We start from the raw sequence: 16,953 nt of genomic DNA, 5'->3' as shown, positions 1-16,953 counted from the left end.
GACCAAACAAACAGCATTGTTTAACAAACTCAATTTTTTAAATCAACTGTCTCTTTTTTACTTTCTTTACAAACTACTGTCGGTTCCCACAAGGGGGCGTGCTCTCTTCCTCTGCCCTGGGCAGGTCCGTGTCCGGCTCCATGGAAACTGTGGAATGAAAAAACACAGGAAGGGTTCAGGAAAGGTTCAACGCAAGGATTAGGGCTGTCTGGGGGGGGGTGCTGTTCTCAAAGTGGTTTAATCTGCCAAACCAGAAAGCAGAGCTGTTTAATAAAGATCTCGGGAGTGCTCTCATGCTGTTTGTGGAGTAACACAGCTTGAGAATACCTCCTAGTGAGATCTATTAACAAAACCACTGTCAATTGGAAAAGGGCCTGTTTGAGTTCTTTCTGAGGATTTCAAATCAGACGCATATTGGGGGCTCGTCCAGAATCATCGCTGCCAAGCGAGACAAATTTCAATTCTTAATTGGTCTGGCAGGTTTGTTGTTTGTCTTCTTGAGGGATGTACCTGATAACTAAAAGAGAAACCGTGGAATTGTATATTTGTATTTGAAATGTTACCAAAAAACTCCCAGCACCAGGTTGTTCATTTCTTTTGCCTAAATGCTGCTCTTTCAGAGATAATTTGAATGGTTCTCTAAACGGTAGGCTGAATCAGATACATGTTGCAAGTTTAGACTGTGCTAATAAGGGTAGATCTGCTGAAATGACCAGCTCACCTGTGTTAGCTGTCCCTCTTGCGCAGGTACTTCCTCATCACGCTGCTAACGTCTCTCTCATGACCCTCCGCCTCCTGCTGTTGCATCTCCTCCTCCCCCAGCTCCCCCAGAGCTCTGCGATGACGCACTCTCCCGGCCCCCTGGCTGGCCCCTGCACTCTCTACGCTGCGGAGCGACACAGTGGATCCCTCGGAGTCGGAGTCGGAGCCCCCCCTGTGAGCTGCAGTCTTGGTCGAGGGAAGCTCCCCGAAGTGGACGCTGAGTGGCCGCCTGACCTCCCTGCGCTCCGCCCCGTTCTGGGCCAGGCTGCTGGTGGACTGGGCCCTGCGGATGGCAGGCAGGATCTCCGGCTCCATGCCGTCTCCCTTGCTTTCCACCGTCTTGTCCTCGTCCGTCAGGTTGCTCAGCCTCCGGTTTCTGAAGACCAGCGGCTCCTTCCCCAGCTGCACCTCCTCCCCGTTCTCTTCCTCTGCGATAGACAGCCCCAGGCGCTTCCGGATTGGCGGCGGGACCCTGGAGAGAGGCCGGGACAGTTCCTCTTCTTCTGTGGCAGCCTCCAGGATGGGCAGAGTGCGGCGGGGGGTGCTGGGGCTGGGGGACAGGGCCTCACAGGAGCTGAATCGGGTCATCCTCCGGTCCCCTGTGGATTCAGGGAGGGACCTAAGGCTGGCTGATCGAGTCATGCGAGGACTCAGGGCGGAGCTGGCGGCAGCCTGGCTGGCATCCTGCGGCTCAGAGGTGTGTTTGAGGATGGTGGGCCTGAAGGACGCCTCTGAGCCCACGCTCGTCACGTCTTCCTGCTCAAGCATGGAGCTGGCACGCCTTCTCAGCACCGACGCCCCTGTAGTCTGGTATATAGGCAGCGTGCCGCCCCCCTCCCGTCCCACTCCGCTCCCCTGCTCCGCTCGCTCGCTCCCCCGCTTGCGACGCAGCTCTTCCAGGAACTCTGACAGCGCCAGCGAGCTTGGAGCCCGCTCTCTCTCCTCTGTCTCTGCGGACCCTGTAGACCCTGTGGACTCTGCCAGGGGCGACGTGACCCTATGCCTGGCTCCCTCCCCAACGCTGCTCCGCGACTGGCTGTCCTGGCCCAGCTCCCTCCTCCGCAGGCTGAGCGAGGACCCTGGCCTGCTCCCCTCCGAGTCTCTGGGGAGCGACCTGTCGGGAGGAGCAGGGTGTTAGACAGCCTCATCACTGTAGGCACAGAGGATTGGGGTAGCGGGGTACGCAGAGGTATAGCACAGTGCATAGATGAAATCAATACACGAATACATGCATCAATAAAAAACTATAGTGGAAATTGAATATGTAAAAAATAGAGTGCAGTGAAACCGAACTATCAGCACGGTAATGTTCCCTTTTCATGCTGTGGAATTGCATCACAGGAGTCTGAGTTGTTGTTATTTATTTTCTTTTGACAATGGAGAGGCCGGCTCACTAGAGGAGCCAGAGACAGGGAGATATAAATAGATCTCAGGTAACAAAGGCAGAGCACATCCCCTTCGGTCCCGGGGAGAGAGGCAATCAATCTTGCCAGACAGAGGAGGAGAAGGAGGAGATCCTCTCTGTAGCTCGGGGGCTGACTAATACCAGGGCCAGACAGACAGAGAGAGACGTGAGCACTGGACTGAATACTGATACCAGGCACCTGCTTCACTCACTTACTGCCTTCCTGGGACAAACACATGTCCGCTGCAATCAAGCTGATGTAATGAGCGTCTCAAGGGATGACGAAGTTGGGAAAAGGACTCAGAAAATGTGTTGGACAATTAGGTATCCTACTTGCTGGTATACTCACAGTATCCGCATTAAACGTAAGTATGGGAGCGGTGTAAAAATATTCTTAACTAATTAGCTAATTAAACAGATTAATTAGGTTGAATTAACTGCTAAAATTAGTACCACAAAATAAATGAATAAATGTGTTTCTTAAGCAATTGCTTTTAGTTGACCAATAAGAGGTGTTATATTGTAAAACAATTTATTTTTTGTATGTCAGGATCATTTTGCATTGCGTTAAGCCACACTAAACAAAACTTGAAAAAATGAATCAAACAAAAGAATGTTTTTGATCTGAACTGCACTCTCTTACCTGATGCTGTACGTGCTCATAGTTTCGGACACGGACTGTCTGGCCACGCTGCTGGCCATGCTGCTTCCATAGGGGGACCCGGGGCCTCGGGGGACCCCCAGCCAGGACCTGATCCCCTCCCCGGGGTCCACACTGACCGCAGATCCCACAGTGGACAGGCTGTCTCTATCAGGAGGAAACAGCAGCCAGGGAAAGAGAAAACGCATCATATGATTGCAGTACAGTGCACTAAGATGTGCTGGCATTCTAACTGAAGCCCTCGATGTCCTTTTTGAAGTGTGAACGTAGAATTTCTGTGCCATGTTCTGCCAAGAGTGCGTTCGGTGATGTTCAGATTAGCAACCTAGTCACTACAGGGATGGGAATAAGACTCCTATTGCATAGCAGCGTCACCCGTTCCAGGTTTTAATACATGCTTGATTAGCCACAGTGTATTGATAACAAGCTCCTATTAAACTCGTATTAAAACCAGGAGTGGATCAATCTGCTTTGCAATGGGAGTCTTATTTCCATTCCGGAATTATACTACAATATTTGCCCCTAGCACTGTAGAAGTGGTAGCTGCCAGGGTTCTACAGTGCAGACGCAGCTTCCCTATTTCCAGTGGTGCTCCAGTGGTGCAGTGAATGCGAGCCGTGCTTAGCAGTAAAATCAAAACTGCAGTTAAAACTGAGATTTCTAAGGACAGGCGGAAATGTTTTTCAATAACTTTTTACAAGGGTTGCCCCATTGAGCTGCTTCTGGTTCGGCCAGGATGAGATCCTGTTAAAGATTTGCATGTCGTGTCCAAGGGGGTCCAGGAAGATGACCACAGCACAGGATCACACGCGCGCGCGCTCGCTCACAATGAGAAAGCGTAACGTCACAAACAGAGATACATGACAATAACCCAGCCGACACATTGCACCAAGCGCAGACACAGAGACAATGGCAAGAGCAAGAGAGCCTCCCAGCTCGCATCTCTGAGGAGCTGTCCACTGCCTCAGTGCTGAACCCAGCGCCGAATTCAGCAGGGGCTTCAATTACCTGGCTCACTTCACTATATTCTATTGAATTAGCAGGCTCTCAGAGTTGCTGTACAGACACACATGCAGTTATTCTTTTTATCAAACCAACCAGACCGTTCCAAGGGTTGATCCATGCCAACCGCTGCTAAATGACAGCCATGCATGACAGAAGATCACACTCTGCCCAGGTGCAAAGAGACGCTCCAGACTCCAACGTTACACAGTATGATTCTTCTTGTTCCTTTTCAAATATCGTTCCTACACAATTCCAGAGGGTCATTCTAATGAAGCACCATTCACAAGCTCTGAATTAGTTCGTTCATGGTAAGAAATGCTAGCCCACGCCGTAAAGCAGAGCAGAGAATCGACAAGGGTTTTCTTACAAGTCTCGCTTCCTGCCAAAGGAATCCACTGCTGTCTGGACGCTGTGTGGAAGGAGAGAGGAGAGGACTGTGAGCTCTGATACCTGCAGACAGCTTCAGGAAGGACCGGGGCAGAGAAACTGCAGGGAACTGGAACAGCAGCTGGACTGCAGTTCCACCAGTGTGTGCGTGTGTGTGTGTGTCCCTCTCAGTACAGTACAGTCTCTATGTGGTTGTTGAGATCTCATGTCACATACTTGTTTTTCTCTCAGGCTCATGGAAAATGTCAAACTTCAACATACCTTTCCATCCCGACTGATCACTGATTAAAGGGCAAACGGAAATGAAAGTTTGGAAGAAGAAAAAAACAAAACAACAATGTTACAAACATTGGCAAGCACTCCATTATGTGTGTCTCTTTAGCTCATTAATACTTTCCTTTGGACCCCCCCCCCCCCCCCCAATCCCCCCCATCCCCCCCCCCCCCCAGAGCGCTGCTTTGCAAAGCCCTTTTCTACACTGTGATCCCTGCTCACTGACGGCTGTTTGAATTCACATGAGTAAAATAAGATAAAACAAAGCTAGGCTCCTGGAGACCGCTGTGCTGCTGATCTATAATAATAACCCTAAAGCAATGCAGGGGCTTTGCAGCGAACCTGACTGCTGATCCAGACCTCAGCAGGTCCGAAGCTGCCTGCAATACAGACCCATGTGCAGCACCAGCAATGAGAACTATATTAGCATAATTCATTAGTGACATTTTACTAATAGCCTACCGCATGCATCATTGACATCACCCAACGCATGGTGTTTATGCTGATAAAAAAAAAAAATTGTACAGTGTGTCCGTCCCTGTTGGTGTAATTAACTGCAATAAAAATGTATAAAAAAAATAAATAAATAAAGTCACGTTCACTATGAGATTCTAGAGCACTGTGTTCTGAATGTTCTGACATTACAGCCGCTGTAAGTCCACAGACCTGAGCACAGTGTGCTCGGCTGCAGTGTGGAAGGCAGTTGGTTTCAATAGCTCAGTGGTTAGTGCTGGGCTGCAGTGTGGAAGGCAGTGGGTTTGAGTAGCTCAGTGGTTAGAGTGCTGAGCTGCAGTGTGGAAGGCAGTGGATTTGAGTAGCTCAGTGGTTAGAGTGCTGGGCTGCAGTGTGGAAGGCAGTTGGTTTCAATAGCTCAGTGGTTAGTGCTGGGCCGCAGTGTGGAAGGCAGTTGGTTTGAGTAGCTCAGTGGTTAGAGTGCTGGGCTGCAGTGTGGAAGGCAGTTGGTTTGAGTAGCTCAGTGGTTAGAGTGCTGGGCTGCATGGTGGGAGATAGTGGGCTTGAGTAGCTCAGTGGTTGTACAAGCAATCCAGTATGCTAGTTATATTTGGATAGTTCTATTTCTAATTATATATAAATCATGCAGCTGAAGCCGATTCCTGTTCTGAGAATTTTTACCTTTCAGAGTCACTTTCATCACTGGACTCTTCCTCCAGGGCAGCCTGTAGATCCGCGATGCGCTTGATTGATGTCTCTAGATCGGCCTGTAATGTCTGCCTGATTGCACTCAGCTCCTCCAGTCTCATCTCCTGCAGAGAGAGTGGAGACAGAATAAGAATCAGGGACCATCTGAGCCTGGCTTGTTTCATGACACGGACGCGGCTCCCTTGTGAAATTCAAAGCCTGTGCTAAAATAGAAAGCTATCAACGGTAGACTGAAGGTCGATGTGCGAGAGATGAAAGGGTTGCCTGCCCCCTGTAGAGCTTTGGCCTCTTTGATTCAGGACAGAGGAGCACACCGCAGGCCTGGGTATGAGGAGCACAGGGGGGGAGGACCTGGGCTTTGTAGCTCTGTTTCAAACAGCACCAACGTACACCAGGGTCACTGCATTAGGACAGACACAACTGTGAGTTTGACATCATGATATATCCAGATGCTGTTGTTATACCAAACATTTACTGTAACCAAAACTGTTCACTAACCGCTAGACCACACACTCCCAGTCCCTCAGCTCTACAACTAGACCACACTTCCTCCCAGTCCCTCAGCACTTAGTTCCAGTCCATTAGCTCTACACCAGGCAATACTTCTCCTCAGTCTCTAGTATCTAGAGACTGTACCCCCCCCCCCCCCCCCCCCCACACACACACACCTGATTCTCATTGTCTGACATACTCCTGCCACATGACCTGGTCATGCTTCCCATAATGCTTCCCTTCTCTTGCAGTGTTAGCTAATGGACTGACAGCCCCTGGGATTCACAGAGAACCCAACACAGCCATCACATTCAACCAGCTACATCTATCCAGCCCCCCTGAACAATGCAAACCACGTCATTGTTTCACGCAAGGCTGAGTCTCTCTTTAAAAGTGCAAGTTCATATCACCATGACAACCACTGGCCATTCCCTAGCTACTTGGGGAATGGTAATACGAAATATACAGAAGCAGAAAAATAAATTGGCTCTGTCAACCCCACATGTGGAACGCCAGCTGATGAAATGAAATATCTTTTCTCTGCCGTATGATGTGTATAATGCATGAAGAGAGGTTTAATTAATGTACATGGAAAAGACACATTGGTTTATCTCAGCTGTTCTCTCCAGGGGTAACAAATACCCCAGCCGCCCACCAAAATATTTTCAAAGAAGTGTTCAAACCGAGGAAAGAAATCTAACGTTGCCAGTCCCCAGTGATCCTGTAATGAGATCAGCTGGAACTAATTTGCACATTTCTGTAAAGCAATATCCAGACTCTCCAGCATTTCCCTCCTTGCATCTTAAAAGCATTCAAACTGTAGCGGCTTGCATGTTACTCTTAATTAGCAAGAGCTGAATAATTCAGGAATGGAGTTAGCTTCCGTGGGGCAAGCGAGTTTGCAAAGGCACGATCAAACTTTAACGTGACCCAGTTATTAAAACAATCCCAGAGGCTCAGCACTCAGCTAATTCAGAACGCTCTGGAGGATTCACTCAAAACAAGCCCCCTGTTTCTTATTCATAGGACAGACTGCACTGGGACCCGTCCCGTCTGTTACCAGCTGCACAAGGTGATGTCAGCTCACAGCTGTTCAGCAAAAGCAGTAGCTGGATTGCAAGAATCTCAACAGGATGTTTGTCTCTGTCTCTGTGTGTTTGCTTCGCCCGGGCGTGGAGGGGGTCTCTGTAGCACTGCTTGAGGGCAGCGGCGCCAGGACTGCGGCAGCCTCAGTGCCAGAGTGTGAATGGCAGCACACTGCGGCGAGGGTTCCAGGGTAAGTGGTTTAGTCAGGAGATCATGTGATTACTGGAGAGTTCCTGCCTTGGGCTTGAATTCCTTATTTATTCGTCCATTTTTTTTTCTCACCTTTTGCAATGTAAGCCAGTAAGTTTTGTGCTATAATCACCAAATCATGGCAGAGTCCTGATGCATAATTGAAAGCCCTGCAGGGCTCAGTCGTGCGCGGGCTGTGTCTACAGTGGGATCTGACTCCTGAGCTCATCTTCTGCTTCACATATTACACAGGCTGAGATCTCGTCCCATCCATAGAGCTCAGGAGGAGACAGAGGGTCCAGATTACTGAAGAGGTGAGAGATTACAGGGCTGTCCCGAGACTCCTAATCAGAGAAGCAGTGTACTGTATTACAGTGTATTACAATGTACTGTATTGGGTGGTGTGGCTGCCTCACCTCCCGTCCCTCTCATCCTGACCCTGTCTTCCCTCCTCCCAATCCCACTTTTCTCTACTGCTCTCCGAGTCGTACCAGCTCGACTCTGCGCCGGCTGCTCTCCAGCTCGCTGCGAGCCAGGTCCTCCATCTCCACTCTCATCTCCTGCAGCCGCTGCTGGTAGTACTGGGCATGCTCCTTCTCCCGGGCCTCCGTCTCGGCAGCATGCTCCAGCTCCTCACCCATCCGCACCACGTTGTCCCTCAGCCGCAGCACCAGCACCTAGGAGGGAGAAGGGGGCAGTCAGAGGTGATATACAGTGTAGCTCAGACACACACACACTCACACAAAGAGAGATACACACACAGAGACACACATACAGACACACACAGAGAGAGACACACAGACACACAGAGAGACACACACACACAGAAACACACACACAGACACACACACAGAGAGACACACACACACACAGAGACACACACACAGACACACACACACAGAGACACACACACAGACACACAGAGAAACACACACACACAGAAACACACACACACAGAAACACACACACACAGACACACACACATACACACACAGAGAGAGAGACACACACACACAGAAACACACACACACAGACACACACACAGACACACACACACACTTCGGTTCAGGTGTGACTGTCAGACAAGTGCACGAAAATTCAGATCTGTAGAACGACAGAACAATGAAGAGCTTCTCCATATAAAGGGCTCAGATTACTTGTACAAAAATCAAATGAATAATTATTTCAGTGTGAAGCGCGCGTGTGCACCGTGCGGCGCTGATACAGCACGGTATTCATATCGCTGTGAGCACGAGGGGTCAGTCCTCGGCTGCGCTCACCTCGAACCTCCTGATCTGGTCACTCTGGAACTCCAGCTTGTTCTCCAGGTCGCGGATCAGTGCCTCCTGTCTGCTGACGATGCTGCGCTCCACCATGGACCCCTCCATGAAGCTCACACGACTCAGACTGGCCTGCAGCTGTGAGCCCAGGACAGGCAGAGAGAAGCCAGAGGGTGAGAGGACTGGGCCTGGCTGGAGATTGACTATTCTTCTTTTAATATTTAGAGTGCCCGATTATTTTTCTTCCCAATTTAGAATGTCCGATTAATCCCCCCCCCCCCACTCACCACCGCAGCAATTCCCCCCACAGCTCAGGAAAAGGAATTTCCTGATGGGTGGGTGAAGTGTTTGGAGGTTGCTAATTACACACATGGAGGTGAAGTTACAAGGTAACAACGCGTCTAATTACTAAAGATACAATGTTGGCAGTTGTGTGGCATCTTTTGTAATTAAACTGCATCTTGTCCATTACGGTTTGTTAAAGCAAGTCATGCCTCACCTTCTCCTGCAGGTTCTGCCTCTCCTTCTTGGCTTCCTCCAACTCAGCCTGCAGCTCCCTGATCTGACTGATGTCACTGGACGACTGTGCAAACAGAGAGGTGGACAGGTCAGTGCAGGACGTCACCCCACCATCCCCCTTGTCCAGCATCCTAATATTACACATAGCTTGATCACATGCAATCCGATCAGGACCTATCTGCAGTCCCTGGGTGCTGCTGTTTACCTAACCAATCAATCAATCAATCAATCAAGCAATCAATCAATCAAAACCTTTACTTATCCAGATGAGTCAATTGAGAACAAATTCTCATTTCCAATGATGACCTGGCAAGATTCTCACACCACCACAGCAAACAACATCAAACACAATAAATACAGAGTTCAAAAAAACACAAAATCAATCATAAAACTCATCCGCAACTCAGCAGGAACAGATGCCAGTCAGCAATGCGTTGCCTTGTATGCAGAGAGGGCCAATTCATGGGACTGTAAAGGTCGCAATGGCGAGTTCTGTAAGGGGCTCCAGTGACAAATCCTACAGCAGAATGGCATACAACATGCAACACTGTACCTGTGCAATGAGGGCCTTGTGCTTCTTCATGAGCTCGTTCAGGTCCTCCTGGTCCTCCTCGATCCTCTTCAGCAGGTCTGTCTTCTCGTGCTGGAGCTGGTACAGCTGCTCATCCACCTGCACAGAGAGGGAAGAGCTCAGACTCTCCAGCAACCAGGAACAACACAACGCAGCCGAGCAAGCAGCTCCTTCATCAGGGGAGTGACTGCTGGGGGTGACAGGGCAACAGCAGGGAGAGAGGGGGCAATAGCAAGGAGAGAGGGGGCAACAGCAGGGAGAGAGGGGGCAATAGCAGGGAGAGAGGGAGAAATAGCAGGGAGAGAGAGGGCAACAGCAGGGAGAGAGGGGGCAATAGCAGGGAGAGAGGGGACAACAGCAGGGAGAGAGGGGGCAATAGCAGGGAGAGAGGGGGCAATAGCAGGGAGAGAGGGGGCAATAGCAGGTAGAGAGGCGGCAATAGCAGTGAGAGAGCGGGCAATAGCAGGGAGAGAGGGTGCAATAGCAGGGAGAGAGGGGGCAATAGCAGGGAGCGAGGGTGCACGGGTACACACAGGACTAGTAGGGGCGTGGCACATCCCACAATGGGACTGTCCCGGAGGTCTCTCTTAGGACATTTCAGGAACAGTCTTCATTATAACTTATTGTTTCTGACATTAAAGAAACAATCTTCAACAGGATTCGCACTCCTAAACTCTCCTGAGCTCCTAAACTCTCCTGAGCTCCTAAACACAGCATGCAGCGCTCAATTCATGGAATCCCAGTGGGGACAGCGCCGTCCTGGATGAGTTGTGAAGCTCCAAGGAGCATGGAAAGCAGTGTGCTTGCACAGAGGGGTAACACGTGAATTGCTGTGTTCACCCCCAGCCCGATGAAGCCCAGCCCAGCCCAGCTCCTCAGGTAGTGTTCATACCAGACTCTTGTTCCGGCAGATGTTTTCAAGTTCCAGCTGTGCACTGTCCAGTTCCATCATCAGAGTCTTATGCATCTTCTCAGCCTGCACATACCTGCTCTCGCTCTCCGTCAGCTGTGGGGAAGGTAAGGGCAGACTGCATCGGTACTGTGTTTCTATTGGTCCGTTACAGGATTCTTTCATCTCAATTTAGTCACGCCTTAGCAAATGCTGACAAACCTTAGAGGTAAAGAACAGAAGAGCATTATAGAAAGGTTATGAATGAGAGGAGGCAGCTCCTCAAACCTCACCCGGCTCCTGGCAGCTTTCTGATCGCAGAACTTATCTAAGATGAGTAGACCTTGCAGTGGCTCACACTGCTCTGCAGTGGGAGTCATATTCCCTTCCCTGCACTTTGGAAGAGGAATGGAGTTTAAATGTTCCAGGTCAGGTTTTTTAGATAACTTGTAATAATGAATTACAGGCGGAAAACGCAGCTCCTACATGTGTTGTAAAGGCTGAAAGGGTTTTCTTCTGTGGTTCGTTACATTAAAACTGAGAATTAATCCCATAGACAATTATTAAACGTGTTCTTAAATGGTTTATTACTGGTGTAGGACACTTTGGAGCTAAAGGCTTTCTCCTCACTGACTCAGTATATGGATGACACCAGATCTACATTACCCAGCACTGTGTCCAGGGAGCATGTTTCTGATCTCTTCATTCCTAACGTGTGCCTCGGGGGACGTGTCCTTCCCTGTGCACGCACTATACATTCTAATGTGGACGCGCTGCCTGGTTTGAAATCAGAGGGAGCTTCATATTAAATCACTTAAGCCTTGCTGGCAGCTGCTGCTCTTCCATTAATTTTCGTTTCTGAAGCGTCGTCTCCCGTGTCGCAACACTACCGTATCAGTGCTCTCTCTGCCGCATTTAAATAAGAAAATGCACAAAACTGACATTCAGTCACGACGAGTTTAAATAAAACAGAAAAAGCAATCGTATACCTCGCTCTGTTTGCAAAGCTCAGAGCGCAGCTATTTACAATCTATACTGTGTGAAATTCACGGTCCGTGTACAGCTTAGTTCTGAATAGCTGCATGGTCGCCCTGTCTTTTAAAATCGTTCGCTGCGCTTTTGCAGAGGTGAGGTGCTGCATAATGAATATCCTGGCTTTCAAATATCATGAATGTGGTGTGACATTTAGAAGTACATCACACAGTACACAGCAACAGTGAGAGCTACGTTTGCGTTAACTATTTGCCCAGCAGCTCATACGACCCAGTCCCTCCCTCCCGCCAGCAGGAGCTCCCCAGTCCCTTCCCAGTCCCTTCCCAGTCCTCCCAGTCATACCTGGGACTGCAGCTTCTCTGCCTCCTCTTTGCTGATTCCGTTGCTCACTGGATCCTCCAGTGTTCCCAGTATCAGCTGTGCGTCAGCCAGCAGGGTGTGAGTTCTCCTCAGGTCTCTGCGGAGACGCTTTTCCACATCAAAATCACGATGCCCGATCTGAGGGGGGAAGGGTGCATGGTATTGGGGGGACCCTTGGGAACAGACTCACAAAACTGCAAAACAACTTGGTCACAATGTCAATGCACGCAGGAGGTAGAATATATATATTTTTCTAGAATTAACATTAGCAGTATTTTTTCATTTTTTATTGTCATGCCTTTTTGGAAAGAAGTGGAGCAAACGCTTAGTAATTCTGTGAGTTTGTTTCCTGATCCGTTGACCCACCTCACGTCTCCTCGTCTCATCAATGACTCGACATGCGCGCCATGCTCTCAGGGATTAATGAGGTTACTTGGTGCACAGACCGTGAAATGCACAAAGCCACAGCCTGAACCTGTCCAGAACTTGCGAGACCTGCCTGCTGGGACACCCCTGGGATTGGCTGGGATTTGTCGTGCCATGTGCTTGACCCAAACCAAGGACTTACCTGCTCGCACAGGGTGGCTATGAGCCCCTCTAGGTCCAGCTTTTCATGCAGAACCATCTGCTTCTCCTCATACTCCTGCTCCAACTGCATCTCCAACTGCCGCAGCTGAGGACAGACACACAGACATCTACTGTCAGACAGGAGCAGCAAGGAGGACAGACACACAGACATCTACTGTCAGACAGGAGCAGCAAGGAGGACAGACACACAGAAATCTACTGTCAGATAGGAGCAGCAAGGAGGACAGACACACAGACATCTACTGTCAGAAAGGAACAGCAAGGAGGACAGACACACAGACGCTGTCTTTTAGATCCCAGGACGACCCGACCAGTCTCTGAGAGCGCCTGCTGATACTGAACCCTCTCTCTGATCCTATACTCCCTCTGAAAGGCTATTTTATAAAAGGTCCCTCCATACACTCTTCTATACCCCTATAGACCCCTCCTCTTCTCTCTCAGACCCTGTCCACTGTCTCTCCTCTCTCCTAGGTCTTTTCCCTGTTCCTTCCCTGTCTCTTCCATGGTTTCCCTGGTCTCCCTTGCCTTCCCTGGCTCCCCTAGATCTCCCCTGGCTGCCCTTGGTCTCCCTCATCTCCCCTAGGTCACCTGGATCTTCCTTGGCTCCCCTACCTCCCCTAGCTCTCCCCTCCCTCCTACCCGTCTCTGGGATGATTTCTGCACGTCCTCCAGCTCCTCCTCTTTGTCCTCCAGCTCCTTCTGGTGGATCTGCTTCATCCTCTCCATCTCCATCTCGAACCGCAGCCGCGTCTGCAGGGCGAGAGGGCAGGAGTGGGGGGTAAGAGGTGATAAGGCAGGGGGCAGCACGGTCAGTCTCCTGAGACCCGAGCTTCTCTTACAGACCCCCGGAGATTGAGCCCCAGAGGCACCCCTTCACTATCTCCATGTGCAAGTGTACTGCTCCTGGCGGCTGCAGAATGAGGTGACTCACTAGCATCCCTGGCAAAGTGATTCCCTGACCGGAAGAGCTGAGGTGTTATGCTAGCACATGCTTTCAGGCTGCAGATCGCTGTGGGAACGTTTTCCTTTAAACATGCACGCCCCTATCTTGTGAGAAGTGAAACCTGTTTAAAAATGTAACAAGAAGGAGATTAAATATGAATGTCCTCTTGCTACGAGGCTAAAGGGCTTTATCTTTAAAAGTACCAGAGCGAAAAGGTTACTGTTGGATAAAGGTATATTACCAGGGCTCCCCTGTGTGTCTATAGAAAGGGCTCCCCTGTGTGTCTACAGCCAGGGCTCCCCTGTGTGTCTATAGCCAGGGCTGCCCTGTGTGTCTATAGCCAGGGCTCCCCTGTGTGTCTATAGCCAGGGCTGCCCTGTGTGTCTATAGCCAGGGCTGCCCTGTGTGTCTATAGCCAGGGCTCCCCTGTGTGTCTATAGCCAGGGCTGCCCTGTGTGTCTATAGCCAGGGCTGCCCTGTGTGTCTATAGCCAGGGCTCCCCTGTGTGTCTATAGCCAGGGCTCCCCTGTGTGTCTATAGCCAGGGCTCACCTGCTCATGCTGCTGGATTGTGGCTGCCTGCTCGGTGAGCTCAGCGGTCAGCTCCTTCACTCTCGCCTCCAGCTCCCTCAGCTGCTTCTTCAACGTGGCGGCCGAGTCGGGGTGGAGGGTCTGTGGTGTCGACAGGTCCTGCAGCTGAGTGTCCAGCTCCTCCTTCTGCTGCTGCAACAAGGCCAGCTCTGACTGCCCCTCCTGGAGAGAGAGAGAGAGAGAGAGAGAGAGAGAGAGAGAGAGAGAGAGAGAGAGAGAGAGAGAGAGAGAGAGAGAGAGAGAGAGAGAGAGAGTGAGAGTGAGAGAGACAGCACCACCCGCTCGCTTCATTACACTGCTTCAGCACAGCCAGGCTTTTCAAACGCTGGCACCAAATTCCTTGCTAGCCTGGCGTTCCGGTGCACTACAGTAGTTGTACCTGGATGCTGCGCTGCAGTTTGAAGATCTCTGACCGGATGCTGTTGTTCTCCAGGGACACTTTCTCTCGGATGTCTCTCTCCAAGGAAGCCTCTCCCAGGGCCTGGGCCAGCTCTGTATCGAACCTGCACATAAACCCACAGGCTTCGTTAACACTGCAGCTGGAACCAGCATCTACATTAAGCATCTATACACACGTTATAAACAAGATGACATTGTGGCTATGCAGTATAACAAGAACCCTCAAAATTGCTCAATAGCCAGGCTTAACATTTCTCACCTTTTTATAGATTTGTTTTAAGAATGGAATTAAACAAAATTGGAAAAACTGTTTCTTCCCCCTGCTAATTATTTGTTTAGTTAATTACTTAATTATTCTTTAGTTCAGTTTAATTGGAGGTAGCAAGCATCTCTCTCTCTCCCTCTCCCTCTCCCTCCCTCCCTCTCCCTCTCCCTCTCCCTCTCCCTCCCTCCCTCTCCCTCTCTCTTTCTCTCCCTCCCTCTCCCTCTCTCTTTCTCTCCCTCCCTCTCCCTCTCTCTCTCTCTCTCTCTCTCTCTCTCTCTCACCTCCTCTGTTTCTTCTCCAGGTCATGATTCCGTCCCTGCTGGCTCTCCATCAGCACCCGCGTGTCCTGGAGGTCAAAGGTCACCCGCCGACACTTCCTCTTCAGTTGCAAGGCTGACCGCTTCGTCTCGTCAAGCTTCCCTTGCAAATCTGTCAACTGTGGGACAGAGAGACAGACAGGCAGAGACACACAGATAGATAGGCAGAGACACACAGACACATTTAATACAGTAAGTGCTACTGTCCAAATGCCATTGATCTCACAGTATGCCATGTGGACAGGACAGGGACACAATGCATAACACAGTGCATAACAGCTAAAGGCAATAAGAAACAGACAAGGGTCAGCCAGGTCAGCACTGGCTTAGGGACTGTGAAGATCCTGCTTTCTGTCTCCTGAGCTGCTTACCTATAGACCTGATTTCAGTGGAGAGAGCACCCTGAGTCTGTGTGTACATGGGAATGCAGGAATCAATGGCCACTGTATTCACTGCTGCATTCTTCTGTACTCGAGGATTACAATAAAGACGAGATTCATTCTTCAGAATCACATCTTATGCAAACTACATAGCAATTGAATGTCTGAGTCACTTCAATTGTAGAACTGCCATTATACTCACTGATTTGGATCGTTTTTCTTTTTTATGCAGGGTTATTACAGAAGCCATGCTTAACAGTGTCTTACCCCATTACACATATACATAATGCTTTGCACTGCAGCCTAGTATTCCATTAATCTACTCAAACCCACTGCCTTCCACGCTGCAGCCCAGCACTCGAACCTCTGAGCTACTCAACCCCACTGCCTTCCACGCTGCAGCCCAGCACTCTAACCACTGAGCTACTCAAACCCACTGCCTTCCACGCTGCAGCCAGCACTCTAACCACTGAGCCACTCAACCCCACTGCCTTCCACGCTGCAGCCCAGCACTCTAACCACTGAGCTACTCAAACCCACTGCCTTCCACACTGCAGCCCAGCACTCTAACCACTGAGCCACTCAAACCCACTGCCTTCCACGCTGCAGCCCAGCACTCTAACCACTGAGCCACTCAAACCCACTGCCTTCCACGCTGCAGCCCAGCACTCAAACCACTGAGCCACTCAAACCCACTGTCTTCCACACTCCAGCCCAGCACTCTAAAACTGAGCCACTCAAACCCACTGCCTTCCACGCTGCAGCCCAGCACTCTAACCCCTGAGATACTCCAACACTACTCCAAGATTAATGCTAATTGTGTTCTGTGAAACCAGCCGGCGAAGAAGTTAAATTACAATGTACTTAAGTGCAAGTACACAATTGTATGAGAAAAGGGTTAGGGTTCGGGTTAGAGTTAGGGTTAGATCGTGCACAAAGAGCTACACATTATGTACATTGTAACTATCCATAATAACATTGCAATTATGTGTAAGTCCACATGTATTTACTAAGTGATTACTATGTGAATACACAGTGATCAGAGTCCCTCAATGGAAAGCGTTTCCTGAAAGCGAGTAGATGCGCAGTGCAGCCCCTTCTGATCCCCTACCTTCAGCTCCAGCTCCTTGCGGTCCTGCAGCTCCGACTCCATCCTCTCCTCCATCTGCCGCAGACGCTTCCGCAGGAACTCCATCTCCGTCTGGGCGCAGTCGTAGCGGAGCTGCCACTCGTCCCCTGGGAACACAGAACAGAGGGGTCAGCCCTGAGGGAGCCCCTCGCTCCTCCACTGAGAATCCACATGGGAAACACAGTGCGTGACAGCCATACCTTACAGGACCGTACATGAAATCATATGTTACTTACTCAGACGCAAACACCCAAACCCAGGATCGGGAGATTTTTTCTAAAAGGAAGACTAGTAATAAATGTAGACAAA

General features: G+C 50.1%; 1 protein-coding gene across 1 annotated transcript in view; it reads right to left on the bottom strand.

Annotated features, from left to right (window-relative positions):
- Positions 1-16,953, bottom strand: part of LOC117428128 (unconventional myosin-XVIIIb-like) — a 37,565-nt gene continuing 20,612 nt past the window's right edge. The window contains exons 27-43 of the mRNA XM_059032861.1: positions 16,627-16,751; positions 15,100-15,254; positions 14,534-14,657; positions 14,116-14,316; positions 13,261-13,371; positions 12,602-12,706; positions 12,016-12,171; positions 10,684-10,797; positions 9,774-9,890; positions 9,201-9,284; positions 8,702-8,839; positions 7,913-8,098; positions 5,628-5,758; positions 4,201-4,242; positions 2,811-2,975; positions 722-1,876; positions 1-147 (exon numbers count right to left, since the gene is read on the bottom strand). Of these exons, the coding sequence (XP_058888844.1) occupies positions 727-1,876; positions 2,811-2,975; positions 4,201-4,242; positions 5,628-5,758; positions 7,913-8,098; positions 8,702-8,839; positions 9,201-9,284; positions 9,774-9,890; positions 10,684-10,797; positions 12,016-12,171; positions 12,602-12,706; positions 13,261-13,371; positions 14,116-14,316; positions 14,534-14,657; positions 15,100-15,254; positions 16,627-16,751 (3,104 nt within the window). The 3' untranslated portion in view covers positions 1-147; positions 722-726. The remainder of the gene's footprint in view (positions 148-721; positions 1,877-2,810; positions 2,976-4,200; positions 4,243-5,627; positions 5,759-7,912; positions 8,099-8,701; positions 8,840-9,200; positions 9,285-9,773; positions 9,891-10,683; positions 10,798-12,015; positions 12,172-12,601; positions 12,707-13,260; positions 13,372-14,115; positions 14,317-14,533; positions 14,658-15,099; positions 15,255-16,626; positions 16,752-16,953) is intronic.

The sequence above is a fragment of the Acipenser ruthenus genome, chromosome 11 (assembly GCF_902713425.1).
Source record: "Acipenser ruthenus chromosome 11, fAciRut3.2 maternal haplotype, whole genome shotgun sequence".
In the NCBI taxonomy this organism is placed as follows: domain Eukaryota; kingdom Metazoa; phylum Chordata; class Actinopteri; order Acipenseriformes; family Acipenseridae; genus Acipenser; species Acipenser ruthenus.
This window is presented reverse-complemented; position numbering and strand designations above follow the sequence as displayed.